This window comes from Schistocerca americana, chromosome 3, assembly GCF_021461395.2.
Source record: "Schistocerca americana isolate TAMUIC-IGC-003095 chromosome 3, iqSchAmer2.1, whole genome shotgun sequence".
NCBI lineage: Eukaryota > Metazoa > Arthropoda > Insecta > Orthoptera > Acrididae > Schistocerca > Schistocerca americana.
In genome coordinates this window covers 350165399-350184996 of record NC_060121.1, presented here as the reverse complement: position 1 = coordinate 350184996, position 19598 = coordinate 350165399, and the positions used below count along the sequence as shown (strand labels likewise).

The 19598-nt window shown below is 40.4% G+C and overlaps 1 protein-coding gene across 1 annotated transcript in view; it reads left to right on the top strand.

Moving 5' to 3' along the window:
• The window catches only part of LOC124605652 (uncharacterized oxidoreductase MSMEG_2408/MSMEI_2347-like), a 40024-nt gene that overhangs the window by 14875 nt on the left and 5551 nt on the right, over nt 1-19598 (top strand). Inside the window, exons 4-5 of the mRNA XM_047137476.1 lie at nt 10642-10925; nt 11862-12066. Of these exons, the coding sequence (XP_046993432.1) occupies nt 10642-10925; nt 11862-12066 (489 nt within the window). The remainder of the gene's footprint in view (nt 1-10641; nt 10926-11861; nt 12067-19598) is intronic.

Genomic DNA, 19598 nt, shown 5'->3' with positions numbered 1-19598 from the left:
CCTTACAGGATCAAGTCAAAGCAGAATTAGATTCTCTTCAATCCCCTGATGTTATTTGACCCGTTTCTTCCAGTGAATTATCAGCAACACTGGTTATAGTCAAAAAACCTACCAGTAAATTATACCTCCTTTGCTGCACAATGACAAGCTGTTAACAAAATTATAATTATTGGGTCACCATTATTTTTCAAAAATTGCCTTGTCAGGGGCATATTTACAACTGCTGCTCAACCAGGAATCTAAATGCCTTGTTGTTATTAATACCCTGTTTGGGCTTTATCAATACCAGCATTTGCCTTTTGGTGTTGCAAGTGCATCAGCTATTTTTTTCAGCGCTTTTTAAAGCAACTTATTGGATCAATTCCAGGCTGCATCAACTATTTAGATGTAATAATAGCATCTGGTACCTCTACAGAACATTTGCAGTACCTTCATGCTCCATTTTCTATTTTACAGTCTGCAGAGTTACAGTGAAATTTGGACAAGACACAGTTTTTTTAACCACCCATCATTTGCTTGGGTTTTGAAGTGTCACATGTTGGCATTAAACCATTGCACTAGCATATTGATGCTATTGCCGTGTTGCCACACCTCATGTCCATCAAGAAATTACAGGTATTTTAGGCAAAATTGCATACTACCACAAATTCATACCAGATGCTGCTATCGTGGCATGACGACTCCACGCGTTATTGTGGAATGTATTCCTTCCCACTGGTCCCTGGCTTGTGACCAGGCATTCTGGTTGTTGAAAACTAAGCTGCAGTCAGCCCCTTGTTTGGTCACTTTTCAGCTGAGCCAGCACCTTGTGTTAGCAATAGTGCATCTCAGTTTGGTGTTGGCGCTGTCCTTGCTGATAAGTATACAGACGGTTCTGAGCACCTTATTGCTTATGCCTCTAAATCTTTAAATTCAGCACATCAGTATTATTCTCAGATAGAGAAACAGGATTTGGCAGTCGTCTGTGCTCTAAAAAAAAAGTCATGTTTTTCTATATGGGTCTAAGTTTCACCAGTCACACATCACAAACCATTGCTGTCTCTTTGTAACCCTTTGGCGTTCCTTCCAGATAAAGCTGCACAATGCGTACTGTTGTGGGCTCTTTTCCTGTCTCAGTACAATTATGAGATACATTATTGACCTACAGTGCAACATGCACATGTGTTTGCCGATTGGTTCAGAGACATAGTTTGATGAAGAGGAATTACTTTGTTTTCATTTAGACATCGAAGCTCCGAATGTTTTTGATGGGTTTCCTACTACTAGCATTAAAATTGCAGCCACAGATCCTGTTTTAAGGTTTTTTTTTTTTTTTTTTTTTTTTTTTTTTTTTTTTTTTTTTTTTTTTTTTTTTGTGCAACATGGCTGGCCAGACAAACCTCTGGGCCATGCCTCTGATCTTTTGAGAAATTACTACGCATTACAAAATAGTCTTCCTGTTTTGGGGCAGAGTGTTACTGTAAGCTACAGAAAACACTGCTCCTTGGGATTTAGTCCCATCTGCCTTTCCGCCTGAGGTTATGGTTTTATTACAAGTGGGCCACTGGGTTCTGTCACTTACAAAAGCACTGCACGCAGACATGTTTTTTGGCCAGGCATTGATGGGCAAATAACGTGAGCTGTTGCAGCCTGCCCACAGTGTGCCATCTATCACGTAGCTCTTTGTGCTTCTTTGTCACTGTGGCCTGATAAACAGCAGCCTTGGAAACGAATTCATATTGATTTTGCGGGATCTTTTTGGAAGTTCTACTTGCTTGTTGTAATTGATGCTTACTCTTAAGTTTCCGTATGTGGTGCATTGTCTGTCTATTTCTGCAGCAGCAACAATTTCCTCTTTGTCAAAAATTTTTGCACTGGAAGGTCTTTTGTATACAAAAGTTACCATCAACAGCCTCCAGTTCATATCTTGGGAATTTGAAGATTTTTGTAAAAAAGGTAGTGTTTGCCATGCCACAGCTCCTCCTTTCCACCCCCAATAAAACGGAGAAGCAGAATAAGTAGTATGAACATTTAAGACTCAGATGAAAATATACGTTTTGGATGTGTCATCAGAGGTATCTGTTGACCAGTTTCTCAATTATTATGGGTTCACCCATGTTGGCAATAAAAGTATGGCAGAGTTGTTGCACAGTTGTCAGCCCCCGACTCTGCTACATCTGCTTGCGCAGGCCAATGCAAGACTGTCCACTGGCATTGGCGTGAAATGCTTCCAGCCTGGCACAGCTATTTTGGCTCGCAGGTTTGGCTGCCAGCCGAAATGGGTGCTGGTGGTAATCGAGAGTACCAGTGGCTGATGCCTGCATGGCTGAGAGGAGGGCGTCATAACACGTTGATCATCTATGACCTCACATAGGCGGCTGCTTACTAGATACACCTCATCCTTCATCTGCCCAGCTGTCTCCTACATCACAGCCAGTGCCCATTCCTTCTTCACTGCTACTGCTGATGTTTTTACCACTGTCTCCTCTGCTGTGGGGAGCCCCCTCCATCTGTAGGGGGGCCCCAGTGGGACCCCGGCTCTCATGCTGTCACAGCTGAGGTCTCCGTTGCTACTGCCTGTTCTGCCACCTTCACTCAAACTTCCTTGTCTGGGGTTGGAATTGGATATGAAAAGGGACACTGCACCAGTGTCAGCTGTCCTACCACATGGGCTGCTCACAGGGGGTGGGCATTACACCTGTCCACACTCGAGCCATTTCCTGGCCTACACACTGGTGGCAGTATGTTGCATGACTGAACAACCTGCATCAACTGCAGAAGAAATGGACTTGATCACCATGCTTACTTCTTTGCAATGAAACTTCGTGTGTGTGCTGCTTCATAGTTTGCGTATGAAGTTTGATTCAGCCACCCGGCCTGCTAATACGACAGTAGTTGCTTGCGCATCCTGTCAGCTGCACCCCCTGTGGAGCAAATTAATACATAAACCGGAGCGCATGGCTCCACCAGCCATTTGTGTACTGCTAATTGTATTATACCTTGCCTTCCATGCGTGTGTACTGTTCAAACAATAATTTTCTGTGTTCTTGGGTTCAAACACTTTTTGGTGATAAATATGGTATTCAACTCCATGCATTCCACCTCAACCACCAGTCCTTTGAGTTTAATTTCCGTGAAGGCAGTCCTTAAATCTCTTCTCAAGCAACAGCAGGCACTAACAGTTGCTATTTCCAGTTTAATGACTTCAACTGTCTAGTTGAACATAAGAGGAATTGCTGTCTGGCACATACATTTAAAATGGCCACGGCAGAACGTGGGTGCCAAGAGGGTAGTCATGAAATAAAATTCAGTGAGATGAGTGTCATATTGAAAATATCACACTGTCATGCGTGCATATATACGGAGGCTATTGAGATTTATAAACATCGTAATAATTCTAACAGAAAAATTAGATAAAATATGGACGTCGTCTTTGCACTGGCAGAATGATAATCGATTACTTTCAGTGGAGAATGTTGGCACTATCAGAGATAGTCTCGCAGCCAACATTACTTGGTGGACTGTGGTGCTCTCTATAATGCCTATATATTCAGCGCTCCCTTGAGTTCTGATTGTTATTTGTCACTTCACCTCTGTGGGTGTCTCCTGCAGCCAGAGTTGAAACATTAAGGGGAAGTCTTACATATCAACCATGGCCTTCAGCCCAGAAATTTTAAGTGAAGTGTGTAACAAACACCTCTCTTGCCAAGACTCCTAACACAAAATGAAATAAAAGTATATTTTACATACAAAGAAAATATTTTACAAAGACTTATTTGAGTTAACATAAAATAATACACCACTTAGGCACTTGTTACAATAGTTTGAAATTATGAAAATTAATTTTGTAAAATGAAATAATTATTGTGAAACATTCTTCTGTGTTGTAATTAGAAAAAGCAACTAAGAAATTTACTAATAGCTGTTTTTTGGATGCAACAGCAACAACAGAAGTGCTTTAATTAATATATTTGAAAAAACAAATATGTTGCAGAATCATGGTTTGGGATTAGGGTTGTCCTGACACTTAGTTCCCATTTGGGCAAGGAACAAAGGGTAAAATGTTTCTAGTTAGACCCAGATCAGCAGCCTTTTGTACAGCCATTCAAACACATGTTTTATTTTAGCTATGTTACATTATACAGTATTAAGCAAGGTTTGACAAACTAAAGTTGCATGGCCAGGCACATTGTATGGATTGATTAATTCCTTTTGCAAAATATTTTAATTGGGCTGTTATTAATGCTCAGACAATGGCATTATTTGTATGTGAACCATTTGGATTTTATGTCCAAAACATGCAAAAAACACATTTTTTATCAGTGGATTTTGAAATGAGCACTTCCTATACCTTAAATTTGTATGACTCAGTTCAAACTTTGCACGAAGGTAAATAATGGATAAAGTGAAAACTTTTTTTTTTTTTCTCATCCAGTAATCCTTACCTGTTATTGAGATATGGTGGTTTAAAATCGAGTAAAATGTAGCATGTAAAATGTGTTCTTATGTGAATTGAATGTGCAGAAATGGTTTGAAGTAGATCAGATAAATAAAAAATGCATTCTTATGATAAAATTGAAAGCTAGCTTTCAAAAATTGAACTTCATTTGGATTTTACATGTAAAAAACACTTTTTGTGAGTTTTTTATACATGCTGGATTTTACGGGCAAAAACTATGTTTTTCTGGAATGTTTATGAAGCATGCCGCTTCTATACTTCAAACTTGTACCAATCAGTTCAAACTTTGCATGAAGATAAACAAAAAAGGATAAAGTCAAAACTAATTTTTTCCATATAACCTTTATCCATTGTTGAGATATGATGGTTTAGAGTCGAGCTAAATGCAGTACATGCCACTTCTGTGTTTAAGCCTTGTACGAATCGGTTCAAATTTTGCAAGAATGTAGACAAATATGTGTAATTAATGGTTGTCCTGTTGTTTTGTGAAAGTTTTATCCATTGCCATGATATAAGCACCGTGGTTTGAAAGACAATAAAAAAACCTGCACCAGATCAGAAGTCACCCAAGTCAACAAAAATTTGAATCAGTTGCCAAGCTATGGCAATCTAATGTCACAATTATGGTGAGTAAAAGTTGGGAATTAGAATGAAAAATGCCCATATCATAATACAAAAAAAGGCAAATATGTCCTGGGTTGAGTTAGGATGTAAAATAAGGCAACTAGCTTTTTGACTTATTTTGCAGCTTCAAAGACAATGACATACGAGATCTGTTCAAAAAATTCTTGATCATTTGTAATTTCACGTCAGTGGTGTGTTGGAGTGAAACACAGCTGGCACCCTTGCAATGCCTCTGTTTAATGTGTATCTGCTGGAAGTTTCATTTTTGTATGTCCTTTAGCTATTGTTCAGTTCTGTATTGAGTAGAATGCTGTGTCACATAGTTTACGAATTTTGAGATGGCAAAATTAGAGGAGCAATGCGCCTGCATTAAATTTTATGTGAAACTAAAGAAAGCCTTTACACAGTCACACCAGATGATACAGAAAGCCTACAGTGATGAGTTCTTAAGCCATGCTCAGTGTTTTGAATGGTTCACACGATTTAAAAATGGCCGGGCAGAAGTTGAAGATGGCTGTCACTCAGGACACCTTTCGACATCTACTGCTGGCACTCGTGTCTGGAACATCAATGGAATCATGCGTACCAATCAAAGACTGACTGTCCAAGAGATTGCAGAAGAGTGTAACATTTCAGTTGGATCATGTAATGAAATCCTGACACAGCATCTTGTAAGGCATCGTGTTGCTGCTAAGTTTGTCCCATGGATCATGAGTCAAGGCCAGAAAAACGTCACCTCCAAAACTGCAGAGAGCTCTCATTCCGTCCAGTAATCCCCTGACCTAGGGTACTGGGCGACTTTTCCATAACTTTCCCCCTTTCCGAAACCTTACCAGTCCTTTTCCTTCATCCCTCTTCCTATCCCTCCAACACATATACCAGAAGAATGAGCCACTGGCTACAAAAGTTTGCACATTTCCTTAGCTTTTATATGCTTTTTAATCTTGTTGCTGCTTGGTGAGTTGTTTCCTTATCTAGTTAGCTATATTATATTTTCAAAAAGTGATTATTTTCTTTGATATAATCATTATTTATTGAATCCCTAATTCCAAAGTACTGAGTGATTTGTCTGAATTTTACATATGAGAATGATAACGTCCAATACCACACTGTGATTTAAAATGAGGAGACTTCTACCCATTGAAACAAACTCCTGTACCTTAGATAATAAGACAGCATTTTTTGTTCACTTTTAAAACTCAGTGGGTGATTGATCAGTCATATTTCCACTCTTGCTGAGCAACATCTCCAACCAATTGTGTGAAACCTAGCCTCCCACTTCAAAGGTATCTATCCACTTCCTGCACCAACTTCCTACCGTCCCCACCACTTTACCTCCTGGATTTCTACTTGTCAATGTTGATGCCACCTCCCTACGTACCAACCTTCCTGCCCATGGTCTTGCTGCTATTTAATACTACATCTCTCAGTGTCCATCATACTCTGAACCCACTACCTCATTCCTTATTCATCTTGCCATCTGTATCCTGACCCACAGCTACTTTTCCTGGAAAGGCTTAAAAACAAATTGATGGCACACCTTTGGGCACCTGCATGTGTGAATCTGCTTATGGGCCATCTAGAGGAAACCCTCCTGGCCTCCCAAAATTTCCAGCTTCTAGTCTGGTTCAGGTTCATCTGGACTCAGGGCCAAGACAACCCTATTCACATTCCTTCACAACCTCAACACCTTTTCTCCCATCCACCTCACTAGATCTTCCTCTACCCAGTGCACCACCTTCCTGGATGTTGACCTCCACCTCTCTGATGGCTCCATCCACACCTCTGTCCACAGTAAACCCACTAATCACCAACAGTACCTGTATTTCAACAGCTATCATCCATTTCACACCAAAAATTCCCTCCGATACAACCTAGCCACCTGTGGACGGTGTATCTGGAGTGATGAGAACTCATTTGCCCAGTATGACAGGCATTACACCCCCTATCTCCAAGCCTAGTTCACAAACAGATTTTCTGTGCCAATACCCCACACACGTCCAATCCTCCCACTTCTCCCAAGAATCAGCAATAAAGGACTGCCCCCCCCCCCCCCCCTTGTGTCCCACTATCACCCTGGACTGGAACAACTGAACCATATCCTTAGCCAGTGCCTTGATTATTTCTTATCCTGCCATGAAATGAGGAACATCCTCCCCAAGATCCTACCCACCCCTCCTATAGTAGTGTTCCATTGCCCACCCAACCTACACAACATCTTAGTCAATTCCTGTGCCACACCCACTCCCAACCCCTTTGGCAGACCAAGGTGCAAGACCTGCCCAATTCACCCACCCAGCATCTCCTACTCCAGTCTTGTCACATGCCTACCCTACTTCATCAGAGACTGGGCAAACTGTGAGAGCAGCCATGTCACAAACCAGCTCCACTGCAAACACTGCACAGCTTTTTATGTTAGTATGACTACCAACTGGCTGTCCACCAGGATGAATGGCCACCACCAAATTGATGGCAAGAACAGAGTTGACAACCTGATGGCACAACATGCTCAGTTTTAGTGGCTTCTTCACAACCCAAGCAATCTGGGTCTTTCTCTCCACCACCAGTTTCTCTGAACTACACAAATGAGGTTATCCTCACAACACATCCTCCTCTTCTCTAATCATCCTGGCCTTAGTCTCAGGTAACCCACTGTCCTTGTACCCTCCAACCAGGAGTTTCCCCCTCTTCTATCCTGTCACCCTCTCCCAGTTCATGTCCCCACATCACTTTCAGCAAGTGCCAGTTTCCACCAGCTGCTACAATTGTGCCATCCCATATACCTACCACACCTCCCTCCTGCATTCTTAGCTGGGAAACTGGCTGCATCCCCACCCCTTGTCCCTCTCCCTGCCTCCCTCTACCCACCCCTCCTGGCGCTACCCCTACCAAACCAGTCCACCTGCTGACAAATAGCATTGGCACCGTTAATTAAGCTGGTACCATGTAGAGGCATAGGTGTGTGTGTGTGTGTGTGTGTGTGTGTGTGTGTGTGTGTGTGTGTGTTTTACACTAGCTCAACAACAACTCAAGGCATCTGATTTTCAGTGAGTGGTCTCCTTCAATGCAAAATTATTTACATTCTACAGGAACTTTCCTACAACAATTATTAGAAGTGAATTTTGTAAGTGTGGGTCTCAAAACCATAATTTATTTTGAGATACTAGTGAATGTGTATGCAACATGTTGACGAGTGGTTTTATAAATAGCTGTTTTGCCTCTGCAAGTATTTTAGTTACTCTCATATTGTTATATCAAAAGATGGATGCCAATGACCTTGGTGTTTAGCAACCCAAATCACATCCATTTGTCCAAGTAGAGAACCAAGGATTAAAATATCTTTCAGTAGCATGGGTGAGGAATTGGTTAGTCCCTAGTGAAGAGTAATCTGCAAGTAATAGGTTTAAGGTGTTGGCTTACAACAGCAGAGATTCTTTCACTGGTGTGCAGCAATAGCCACACTGAGGCATATCATGTGTTAGACTTATTGGTCTTTGGAGGCTTACTGAAAGTGTGTTTATAGGAGTGATGTGGGGACAGAGGTTTTGAAAATAGTGTAGGGATCTGAGAAGGGACTGGAGGCTGTGATGAACTTGTGAGATATAGTCACTGCAACAGGGCTTGTATGTCAGTGTGTCTGACAGCCGGCACCAAGCAAAGATGCGCAATGATGGAGACACTGGACTCACATTCCCAGTTTTAAAGCCCAATCAGTTCATTTAGATTTGGGTTTTCCATGACTAAAGAAAGTGTCAAGACTTTTTCTTCGAAAAAGACATAGCTTATTTTCTCTCCCATCCTTGTTCAATCTGAGCTTTTGCTCTTTCTCTTTCTCTAATGACCTCATCTTCCACGATACATTAAATCCTAATGTTGCTTTTTTTCTGACAGCCCTCTGTCATTTAATAACTGTATCATTAGTAAGAGATGTAGGGAAAGAAAGTGAGTCTTGGCTGGAGGTAAAGTATTCTTGAAATGTTGTCAGGATATGATCATGTGGGATTGTGGGAAGAGCCTGGTTGGATAAGCTAACTGAGTGATGAACATTTTAATAGTTCTTACGCGTGGGGTGGGTGATGACATACAAATGTTTCTGTAGTATGAATTAGATAAAAAAGTAGGTCCATGATAAATTCAGTAAAATTAAATCTAGTGTGAGGCCTCTATTTTTAGGTTGTGTGATGGAAGGGATTCTCTACAGTGGCCATGAGAGGTGGATGAGAAGATTTGATAGAGGCTGTTGTGGTGATAGTGGACAGTTGAAACATTTCGATTACTTGGCCTATATGAAAATTGTAACTTTGACCAACATGAAGAGATTCGAGTAATATAAATATTTAAACTGTCTCTGCACTGTGTCTTCCTAAATAATGTTGGTGAAATCCTCCACTTGCATAAATGGAATCAGTAATTACTGCATCAATAATACTAGTACTGTACATGTAGGTGCTGACTTTTTTCCTTCATTATGAGACTTATTTCATTTTATTCATTTAAAACATCCTTGGTAGCTGAGTGGTCAGTGCGACCGAATGTCATACCTAATGGCCCGGGTTCGATTCCTGGCTGGGAGATTTTCTCCACTCAGGGACTGGGTGTTGTGTTGTTGTTGTCATCGTCATCATATCATCCCCATTGACATGCAAGTCACCGAAGTGGCGTCAGCTCGGAAGACTTGCATCAAGCGAACGGTCTACCCAACGGGAGGCCCTAGCCACACGGCATTTCCCATTTAAAACATCTCCAATGGCTGCATATTTTCATCTGCTTCTTCCTTTTAATGTGGATTTGAATTCTGCATTCATGTTTCACTTGAATTATCTCCTTTGTTGTGGAGCAATAAATAATAAAAAAGAAAGAAACTATGAGACCACAACTAGTGAATAGTGACACACGACAAGGCTGACAGTCAAGTCCACTGATACAGCAATGTTTTTTGGAAGGCCAATAATGCGGTTCTCAGGCAGGCATGGGACAGAAGAGATAAAGGGAAAGAACTCTGTCTCTGCTCCACACCTCGCGCGTCATAGGCATATTCTCACTTACCTACTGTACAAGGTTAAATGATATGTTGCTTAGGACGATTAGGTTGGTAAGGGTTAAGGACTGATGGAAGCTGACTAGATTGTGGTTGGGATGCAGCTGAAAAAGGATATTTTGATGACTAGGTCATTTGGAGGAGGAGGGTGGATGAGATCCAATGGATTAGGCAGCATAATCGATTAGTATCTGAGACTGTTTTTTCTTGCAAGAGATAAGAAAACTTTTTTGCGTTTGTGATGATGAAGGCCCATCCACATTATTATAGATATTCCATTTCTGATTGCTTCCAATGTTTTATTGGCAAAAAATATTTACCATACAACTCCCTTAATTTTGGAAGTATCATGTAAATGCATCTTGGGTAGCTTAGTAAACCTCTGACTTTATAAATGTTTATACTCTTCATGTAAGCCATATTCTGCCGTTTTAAAGTAATAGATTTCTTGCTGGTGATTAAGATGTATCTTTAATTTTCTGTTTTGTACTTGAATAACAGATTGTAATAATAGCAAATTTGCATTTTAAACCAAATTTAGCTCCATCTGATTTTGGCCGTGAAAGAGCTGTGAAAGCTGTTGAGAAGTCTCTTAAGAACTTGGGTGTAGATTACATTGATCTGTACTTGATTCACTGGCCTGGTGTGTCAAGTGTTCCAGTGGACAGCAGTGTCAATCGTAAGGAACGTTTTGAAACCTGGGAAACACTGACAAACTTGTACAACACCGGTTGCCTCCGTGCCATTGGAGTGTCTAATTACACTGTGCGGCATCTTGCAGAGCTGCTTGACAAGGACAACATTGTGAAGCCTGCTGTTAATCAGGTCAGATGATCAGTCAGTTTGTAATGAAAAGGCTGTTTCCTCATTGAAGCAGCAGTAAATTAATGCTACAGAATGGAGAACATTCAAAAAATTTCTTTACTTAGTGCCAATAGTTCACTTCATTTTAATGTAATTGTATTTTTTGTGTTTGGGTATTAGTTTGTAATGCCAATCAGAAATACGAAAATGTTAGAGGGGAGTTCGTACATTTATTTTTTATCTGTAAACATTATAATCACCATTTTGTAACCATCTCTGATCGGTTCGCCGCAGTGAACTTGACATCATATCAAAATGAAATATTGTCATAAAATATATATAGATGAATGTACTTTTACATTTGGTGGTGAAAATGGAGAGTGAGCTCTCTTTAATGTTGTTAAAGTTTTTGCTGGAGTTTTATATGGCAACAAGCAGTATGTTTCATATATGAATTACATTCTTCACAAGCCTCATAGTCTCTCTTAGCTTGTGTCAAGTAAGGATTCATTACCATCACTTCAGCTGTTTATTTAGTCATCCATAAGGTGTCTGTCGCATAAAATACTTTGTGTGTCACTTTAGATGCTCTAATTATGCCCTGTATCTTCTTCATATTGAGTAGAACTGTGCAGGTATACATATATCCCCAGAGAGTGATTGCTTCAGTCTGGGTGACAGTTTCATAGGCTCACATCTGTACTGGTTTGGAAGGTAACACCAATTTGTCTAATTTTGTAAACAGCATATGACATTACATTGTCAGACAAAAGAAACTGTTGTAGGTTCATAATTGCTTGTATTGTCACTAACAATTAATTTCAATATATTTTCTTGCAATTGCTGTGAGGAACATTTTATCATTTCTGGAGATTTGTAGAATATGATCTTGACTGTATAAAGTTACAGAGTGTCATTTTTTCCCCAACATATCTGATGATGTATGATACTTTTTAGGTTGAGCTTCATCCATATTTTCGACAAGAACAACTGAGAACTGCATGTGAAAAAGCTGGCATTCTCGTCCAGGCATACTGCTCTTTAGGTGGATCAGCAGGAGCAAACCATTTGCTGAATGACTCCACTGTGGTTGAAATAGCACAGCGTCTTGGTAGAACACCAGCACAAGTATTATTGCGCTGGGCACTGCAGCTCAATGCAGGTGGGCAAGCATCATAAACACTCCATAGTATTATATATTAATTTCACGTGAAGTGTTAGATTTCATAGAAAAACTTGGACTCATAACTCAACAGATATAAATTTTGAAAACTGAAACGGGCACCATTATATGACTTTTCAATCCTTGTGATACTGAGCTGCACACTGTTCATAATTAAAGTAAATAATTATCCCATGCAGACATTAATGTGCCTGGCCACCAAAGAGCTCAACATTAACTATCAAAGTGGTGTGCATGTAGTTAGGAAGTTATGAAGAGACAAATAGGCTAACTCAAAGAGAGTGCCATATTTGCTCTTAAAGTCAATGTTCCAAAGCTACTGGAGAATATAGCAGCAGATTTCTTCCACTACAAAATTAGGCCTTACCTATCAAATCTAATGTTTTGCATCAAGTGTCAGTTCTTCAGGTACACCACCATGGAGTGTGCAGAGGCCTGCTGACCTATGCAGTTCCAATGACCATTCGATGTGCTGCTCCACCTACTTCTGCCAAATGCTTTGACAAGCATCCTTTTGAAACTGGGACTGCTAAGCCTTCACTGAAGAGAAAAAGACTCTGTAAATCAATATTATCCAACTACTCATACGCTGAGGCAAATCAGGCATTTAAGGTCACTCGGCCACATACTTGTGTGGAGTTATTCACTCCTGCAGTGAAGCTGCCTGTACCGAACATCAGTGTTAGCAACCAGGCAATGCCAGCATGTATTGAAGACTGCTGTTGTCCATCAGATAATGACAAGTACTGAAAACACTTAAATCTAGATTTTTTTTTAAAGAGGAGCAGGAGTGGAAAGCTGTCTTGTAACGATTTGAAATGGCCCTCCACACTTTCCTCTTTTGTGTTAATTACACTCATAACCTGCAATTATTTGTTGTATAAACTTCAGTCTCTGTCCTCCCGTACAGGTGTAGGATTCAGGGATCTGGATGTGGTTAAAAAGTGAGCGCAGACTCACCAGAAGACCTGATAAATGTATTTGATGATGAAACAATTTACACAAGGCACACACTGGAAACCTGAACATATTTGATCTTTTAAGTCAAACACTCATACTACATATATATAAGGTCACACTGACAGGTTAAGTGGCAATGCTTGGTTTATATCAAAATCCTCCGACAGTAGTTGATGAACACCAAGGCTTTGCCACATAAGTTGATTTTAACATTTAACAACGCTCCCAACAGGTCGTCCTGGTAATTTTGAAACAGATGGTATAAAAACAGTTAAGTTTTAGAGATCGAATACAGGAAAACAATAATGTTACAACTTATACAAGTACCTTAAAAACGATTACAAATCATTTAAGATAAAGAACTGTGCTTACAACTTTCACATTGCTTAATTGCCTGAATAAATTTAGCAATGATTAATCAGTTGTTATATGGCCCCTTTTGCCAAATAGCATATCTCAGGCAGTTTAAAGCATATGCTTTTTATGACAAAATGCTGCCTGGATGGTGCAATAGTTTGATACATTTAAATCACCCAAAGCACACACAAGTTACTGCTGACACTGCCTTAGAATTTTAAATGAAATTACATATCAATGATGGGTCACCCACCGAGTGAGGTGGCGCAGTGGTTAGACACTGGACTCGCATTCGGAAGGACGACGGTTCAATCCCACGTCCGGCCGTCCTGATTTAGGTTTTCCATGATTTCCCTAAATCACTCCAGGCAAATGCCGGGATGGTTCCTCTGAAAGGGCACGGCCGACTTCCTTCCCCATCCTTCCCTATTCCGATGAGACCGATGACCACGCTGTCTGGTCTCCTTCCCCAACCCAACCAACCAACCAACCAGGAACACCCATGAGGGCTACTAAATTCACTTGCTGTTGACACAATTCAGTTATTATAATGTCGTCAGAAAATTTTATCATTGATATCCATTCACCATGATTTTTAATCCCACTCTTGAACCATTCCATTTCTCTTTCATTGCTTCCTTAGTGTGTGGATTGAACTGTAGGAGTGAAAGACTACATCCCTGTCTTACATTCTTTTCAATCTGAGTACTTCGTTCTTGGTCTTCCACTCCTACTGTTCCCTATTGATTCTTGTACACATTGTATATTACCTGTCTTTCTCTATAACTTACCCCTATTTTTCTCAGACTTTCAAACATCTTGCACCATTTTACACTGTTGAATTCTTTTTCCAGGTCAACAAATCATATGAACATTTCTTGATTTTTCTGCAGTCTTGCTTCCATTATCAGCCACAATGTGAGAACTGCCTATCTGGTGTCTTTACCTTCCTTTTTGTGCATTATCGTTGTCCACAACTTGGAAGCACGAGTTGTTATGCTGAATGTGCGATAATTCTCACGCTTGTCAGCTCTTGCTATCTACAGAATTGTGTGGATGGTGTTTTTCCGAAGGTCTGATGCTATATTGCGAGTCTCATACATTCTGCTAAGCAACATGGACAGCTGTTTTGTTGCCACTTTCCCCAATGATATTAGAGATTCTGATGGAATTTTGTCTTTCCCTTCTGCCTTACTTGATCTTTGGTTGCCTAATGTGTTGTTGTTGTGGTCTTCAGTCCTGAGACTGGTTTGATGCAGCTCTCCATGCTACTCTATCCTGTGCAAGCTTTTTCATCTCCCAGTACCTACTGCAACCTACATCCTTCTGAATCTGCTTAGTGTATTCATCTCTTGGTCTCCCTCTACGATTTTTACCCTCCACGCTGCCCTCCAATACTAAACTGGTGATCCCTTGATGCCTCAGAACATGTCCTACCAACCGATCCCTTCTTCTGGTCAAGTTGTGCCACAAACTTCTCTTCTCCCCAATCCTATTCAATACTTCCTCATTAGTTATGTGATCTACCCATCTAATCTTCAGCATTCTTCTGTAGCACCACATTTCGAAAGCTTCTATTCTCTTCTTGTCCAAACTATTTATCGTCCATGTTTCACTTCCATACATGGCTACACTCCATACGAATACTTTCAGAAATGACTTCCTGACACTTAAATCAATACTGGATGTTAACAAATTTCTCTTCTTCAGAAACGCTTTCCTTGCCATTGCCAGCCTACATTTTATATCCTCTCTACTTCGACCATCATCAGTTATTTTGCTCCCCAAATAGCAAAACTCCTTTACTACTTTAAGTGCCTCATTTCCTAATCTAATTCCCTCAGCATCACCCGACTTAATTAGACTACATTCCATTATCCTTGTTTTGCTTTTGTTGATGTTCATCTTATATCCTCCTTTCAAGACACTGTCCATTCCATTCAACTGCTCTTCCAAAGCCTTTGCTGTATCTGACAGAATTACAATGTCATCGGCGAACCTCAAAGTTTTTATTTCTTCTCCATGAATTTTAATACCTACTCCGAATTTTTCTTTTGTTTCCTTTACTGCTTGCTCAATATACAGATTGAACAACATCGGGGAGAGACTACAACCCTGTCTTACTCCCTTCCCAACCACTGCTTTCCTTTCACGTCCCTCGACTCTTATAACTGCCATTTGGTTTCTGTACAAATTGTAAATAGCCTTTCGCTCCCTGTATTTTACCCCTGCCACCTTTAGAATTTGAAAGAGAGTATTCCAGTCAACATTGTCAAAAGCTTTCTCTAAGTCTACAAATGCTAGAAACGTAGGTTTGCCTTTCCTTAATCTTTCTTCTAAGATAAGTCGTAAGGTCAGTATTGCCTCACGTGTTCCAGTGTTTCTACGGAATCCAAACTGATCTTCCCCGAGGTTGGCTTCTACTAGTTTTTCCATTCGTCTGTAAAGAATTCGTGTTAGTATTTTGCAGCTGTGACTTATTAAGCTGATAGTTCGGTAATTTTCACATCTGTCAACACCTGCTTTCTTTGGGATTGGAATTATTATATTCTTCTTTAAGTCTGAGGGTATTTCGCCTGTTTCATACATCTTGCTCACCAGATGGTAGAGTTTTGTCAGGACTGGCTCTCCCACGGCCGTCAGTAGTTCCAATGGAATATTGTCTACTCCGGGGGCCTTGTTTCGACTCAGGTCTTTCAGTGCTCTGTCAAACTCTTCACGCAGTATCGTATCTCCCATTTCATCTTCATCTACATCCTCTTCCATTTCCATAATATTGTCCTCAAGTACATCGCCCTTGTATAGACCCTCTATACACTCCTTCCACCTTTCTGCTTTCCCTTCTTTGCTTAGAACTGGGTTTCTGTCTGAGCTCTTGATATTCATACAAGTAGTTCTCTTATCTCCAAAGGTCTCTTTAATTTTCCTGTAGGCGGTATCTATCTTACCCCTAGTGAGATAGGCCTCTACATCCTTACATTTGTCCTCTAGCCATCCCTGCTTAGCCATTTTGCACTTCCTGTCGATCTCATTTTTGAGACGTTTGTATTCCTTTTTGCCTGTTTCACTTACTGCATTTTTATATTTTCTCCTTTCATCAATTAAATTCAATATTTCTTCTGTTACCCAAGGATTTCTACTAGCCCTCGTCTTTTTACCTACTTGATCCTCTGCTGCCTTCACTACTTCATCCCTCAAAGCTACCCATTCTTCTTCTACTGTATTTATTTCCCCCATTCCTGTCAATTGCTCCCTTATGCTCTCCCTGAATCTCTGTACAACCTCTGGTTCTTTTCGTTTATCCAGGTCCCATCTCCTTAAATTCCCACCTTTTTGCAGTTTATTCAGTTTTAATCTACAGGTCATAACCAATAGATTGTGGTCAGAGTCCACATCTGCCCCTGGAAATGTCTTACAATTTAAAACCTGGTTCCTAAATCTCTGTCTTACCATTATATAATCTATCTGAAACCTTTTAGTATCTCCAGGGTTCTTCCATGTATACAACCTTCTTTCATGATTCTTAAACCAAGTGTTAGTTATGATTATGTTGTGCTCTGTGCAAAATTCTACCAGGCGGCTTCCTCTTTCATTTCTGTCCCCCAATCCATATTCACCTACTATGTTTCCTTCTCTCCCTTTTCCTACACTCGAATTCCAGTCACCCATGACTATTAAATTTTCGTCTCCCTTCACAATCTGAATAATTTCTATAATAATATAATATAATAATATAATATAATAATAATAATAATTTGCCCAAAGCTCTTTTAAATTCTGATTTTAATATTGGATCCCTGCCCTTTCGACTCCTGTTTCTTCTTCTATCTTGTCATCAGAAAAGTCCTTCTCCTCATAAAGGCCTTCACGTAGCTACTCCTAAAGCAGAAAATCTACTGTCCTTCCAAATCAACACCCTCCACTGCCCAGCGCAACCAGTGTGTGTTCCGGTTGCTAGCGAACTGACCACCTCTGTCCGACCAAGCCCCACACTTTTCTTTCATGCTTGAGCTAGTGTCTCCAGACTGCCCATCCAGAAGTAGCTGTTTGCCCACCCTTACCCACCTGTGCCTTTGGATCCACACTGGAACTGGAAAAGCATGCAATAATGGAACACTAGTAGGTCATGAATATTTTTGGAGAGCCTGAAACTTTTAAAACAGGGAAAACCTTTATGGTGTGGCTCCAGGAGAGGCATTTTAAAGTATCTGAAGCCATTGTGGTAAGTGGCTACATCTTAAAAAGAAGAAGAATAACCATAGCAGAAAGAGAACTTTGGCATTGTCACCAGGCAGCAGGTCTTCATGGTGTGATAAGCATACCATACAATACAGAACACATTAGGTACCCCACGCACCTGCATATAGTATCATACTGTTGTTCATACTGCAATCATCAATTCATGGAATGACTTAGGGATATTTATTTATTTGTATGACTCACATTCAGTTTAAAAATACAGGTATATAACATTAGTGTATGTATATAACAAGAATACAAAATACAAAACTATATATAAAACTAACTAAATGTCAGTATCTAAGTTCCTAATCCGAGTTGTATCATCAGCTTTTATGAGGTTGTTCCAACTCCCCTGATAGGAACTCAAGGGGTATTCATCTCTAATGCGCTGTCTGGTTTAGAACCCCAGTCACAAACTGGAGACTCTGTAACACCCCATTGTAAAGAGAATCTGCACATTGTCATGCCCAGTGTGAGCTTTGTTCAGTTTGACCCATAGTTTCCTGCCAAGTCTGTGCCAGCAGTATAACAGATATTCTTTTAGAATCACTCACAGTCTTCATGATTTTCAGTAAGTTGATGGTTCTGATCTCACAGGTCTCTCGCCTCGATATTACTGACATCTAGATGTTCTGGTTGCAGCAATAGTGGGTTTCTTGAACAGTCTATTTTGTAGTAGACTTGGTATGTCTTCCTGTATGGGTGACTCCAGGTGCTCCTGCAGCTTGCAGTATTCTGTAAGCAAGGCCTCACTTCTATGGATTGTGGGTGGATAGATGTTGATTAGCAGAGGAAGCCAATAAATGGGTGTTATTAACCGCATAGTATGGTTCAACTGGATATCAATCAAGTTGGCATGGCAGATGTTTAGCTGTACTGGGGCACAGTACTTGGCTGTTGAGAAGACCAGGCACAGTTGATGATGTGCGCAAGGTATCTGCTGAAGCTCCCCATGTCATTCCACACAATTGTTGAATAATATTGATATGAGTTTTTATCTTGGCAGTGGTATTTTCAAGATATTTTCTGTGTGAAAGGTTGTGGTCAAGGGTGACAACAAGGTACTTAGAGTACTTGTTATGGCAAAGAGAGTTTCTATGAAGTTTCACTCTGAGCTCTACAGTGGCTTGTTTGTTGTTCAGATGGAATGTAAGTACTTCAGTTTTACTTGTACAGAGTTTGTTTTACAAACAAAAGTGATATCATCAGTGTAGCAGAATTTTGTTAACCTGGTATAGAGAAGCTTGGAGATATATAGGTTGAGTAATAGGGGGGCTGTGGTAGACCACTGCTTAATTTCCTCTACTTGCTCATTTTTTTCTCCCACGTAAATGCGGAAATATCTATTGTTTATCATGGTGGTGATGAGAGTTACAGTTTTTTGGCAGCCAGTCATGTTTAATAACTTGTATATCATCCCTTCTCTCCAGGCTGTGTCATATGCCATGGTTAGGTCTATGAATGCAACACATCTTCACATTTTCTTGGAAACCAGCCTCTGTGGAAGCTGTTAGGGCCAGTACCTGGTTGCAGCAACTTCTCTGTGGCCTGAAACCTACTTGCTCAGCTGGGATATGTTCCAGAATGAAGCCTTTAATTCTGTTATAAATGACCCTCTCCAAGAGTTTATAAGTACAGCTCAAAAGGGAAATTGGTCTGAAACTTTGAGGGCGGTCAGCTGGTTTACCTGGTTTCAAAATTGCCGCTGTTTTTGTTCTCTTTATCTCATTAGGCAGTGATCCATTATCTAGGCTGTTGGAGAAGAAGCAGACTAGCCTTTTTTTACCACCATTACCCATGCTTATCAGAAATTCCATGTGTATATTAATCAGGACCAGGTGCTTTACCATGTTTAGTTTGTTTCAAGGCCTCATCCAATTCAGTCAGTGTAAATGGTGAAGAGAAATCAGATTTGTTTGGGCACTGAGCTTTTAGGGAGGTGAGTTCTCATT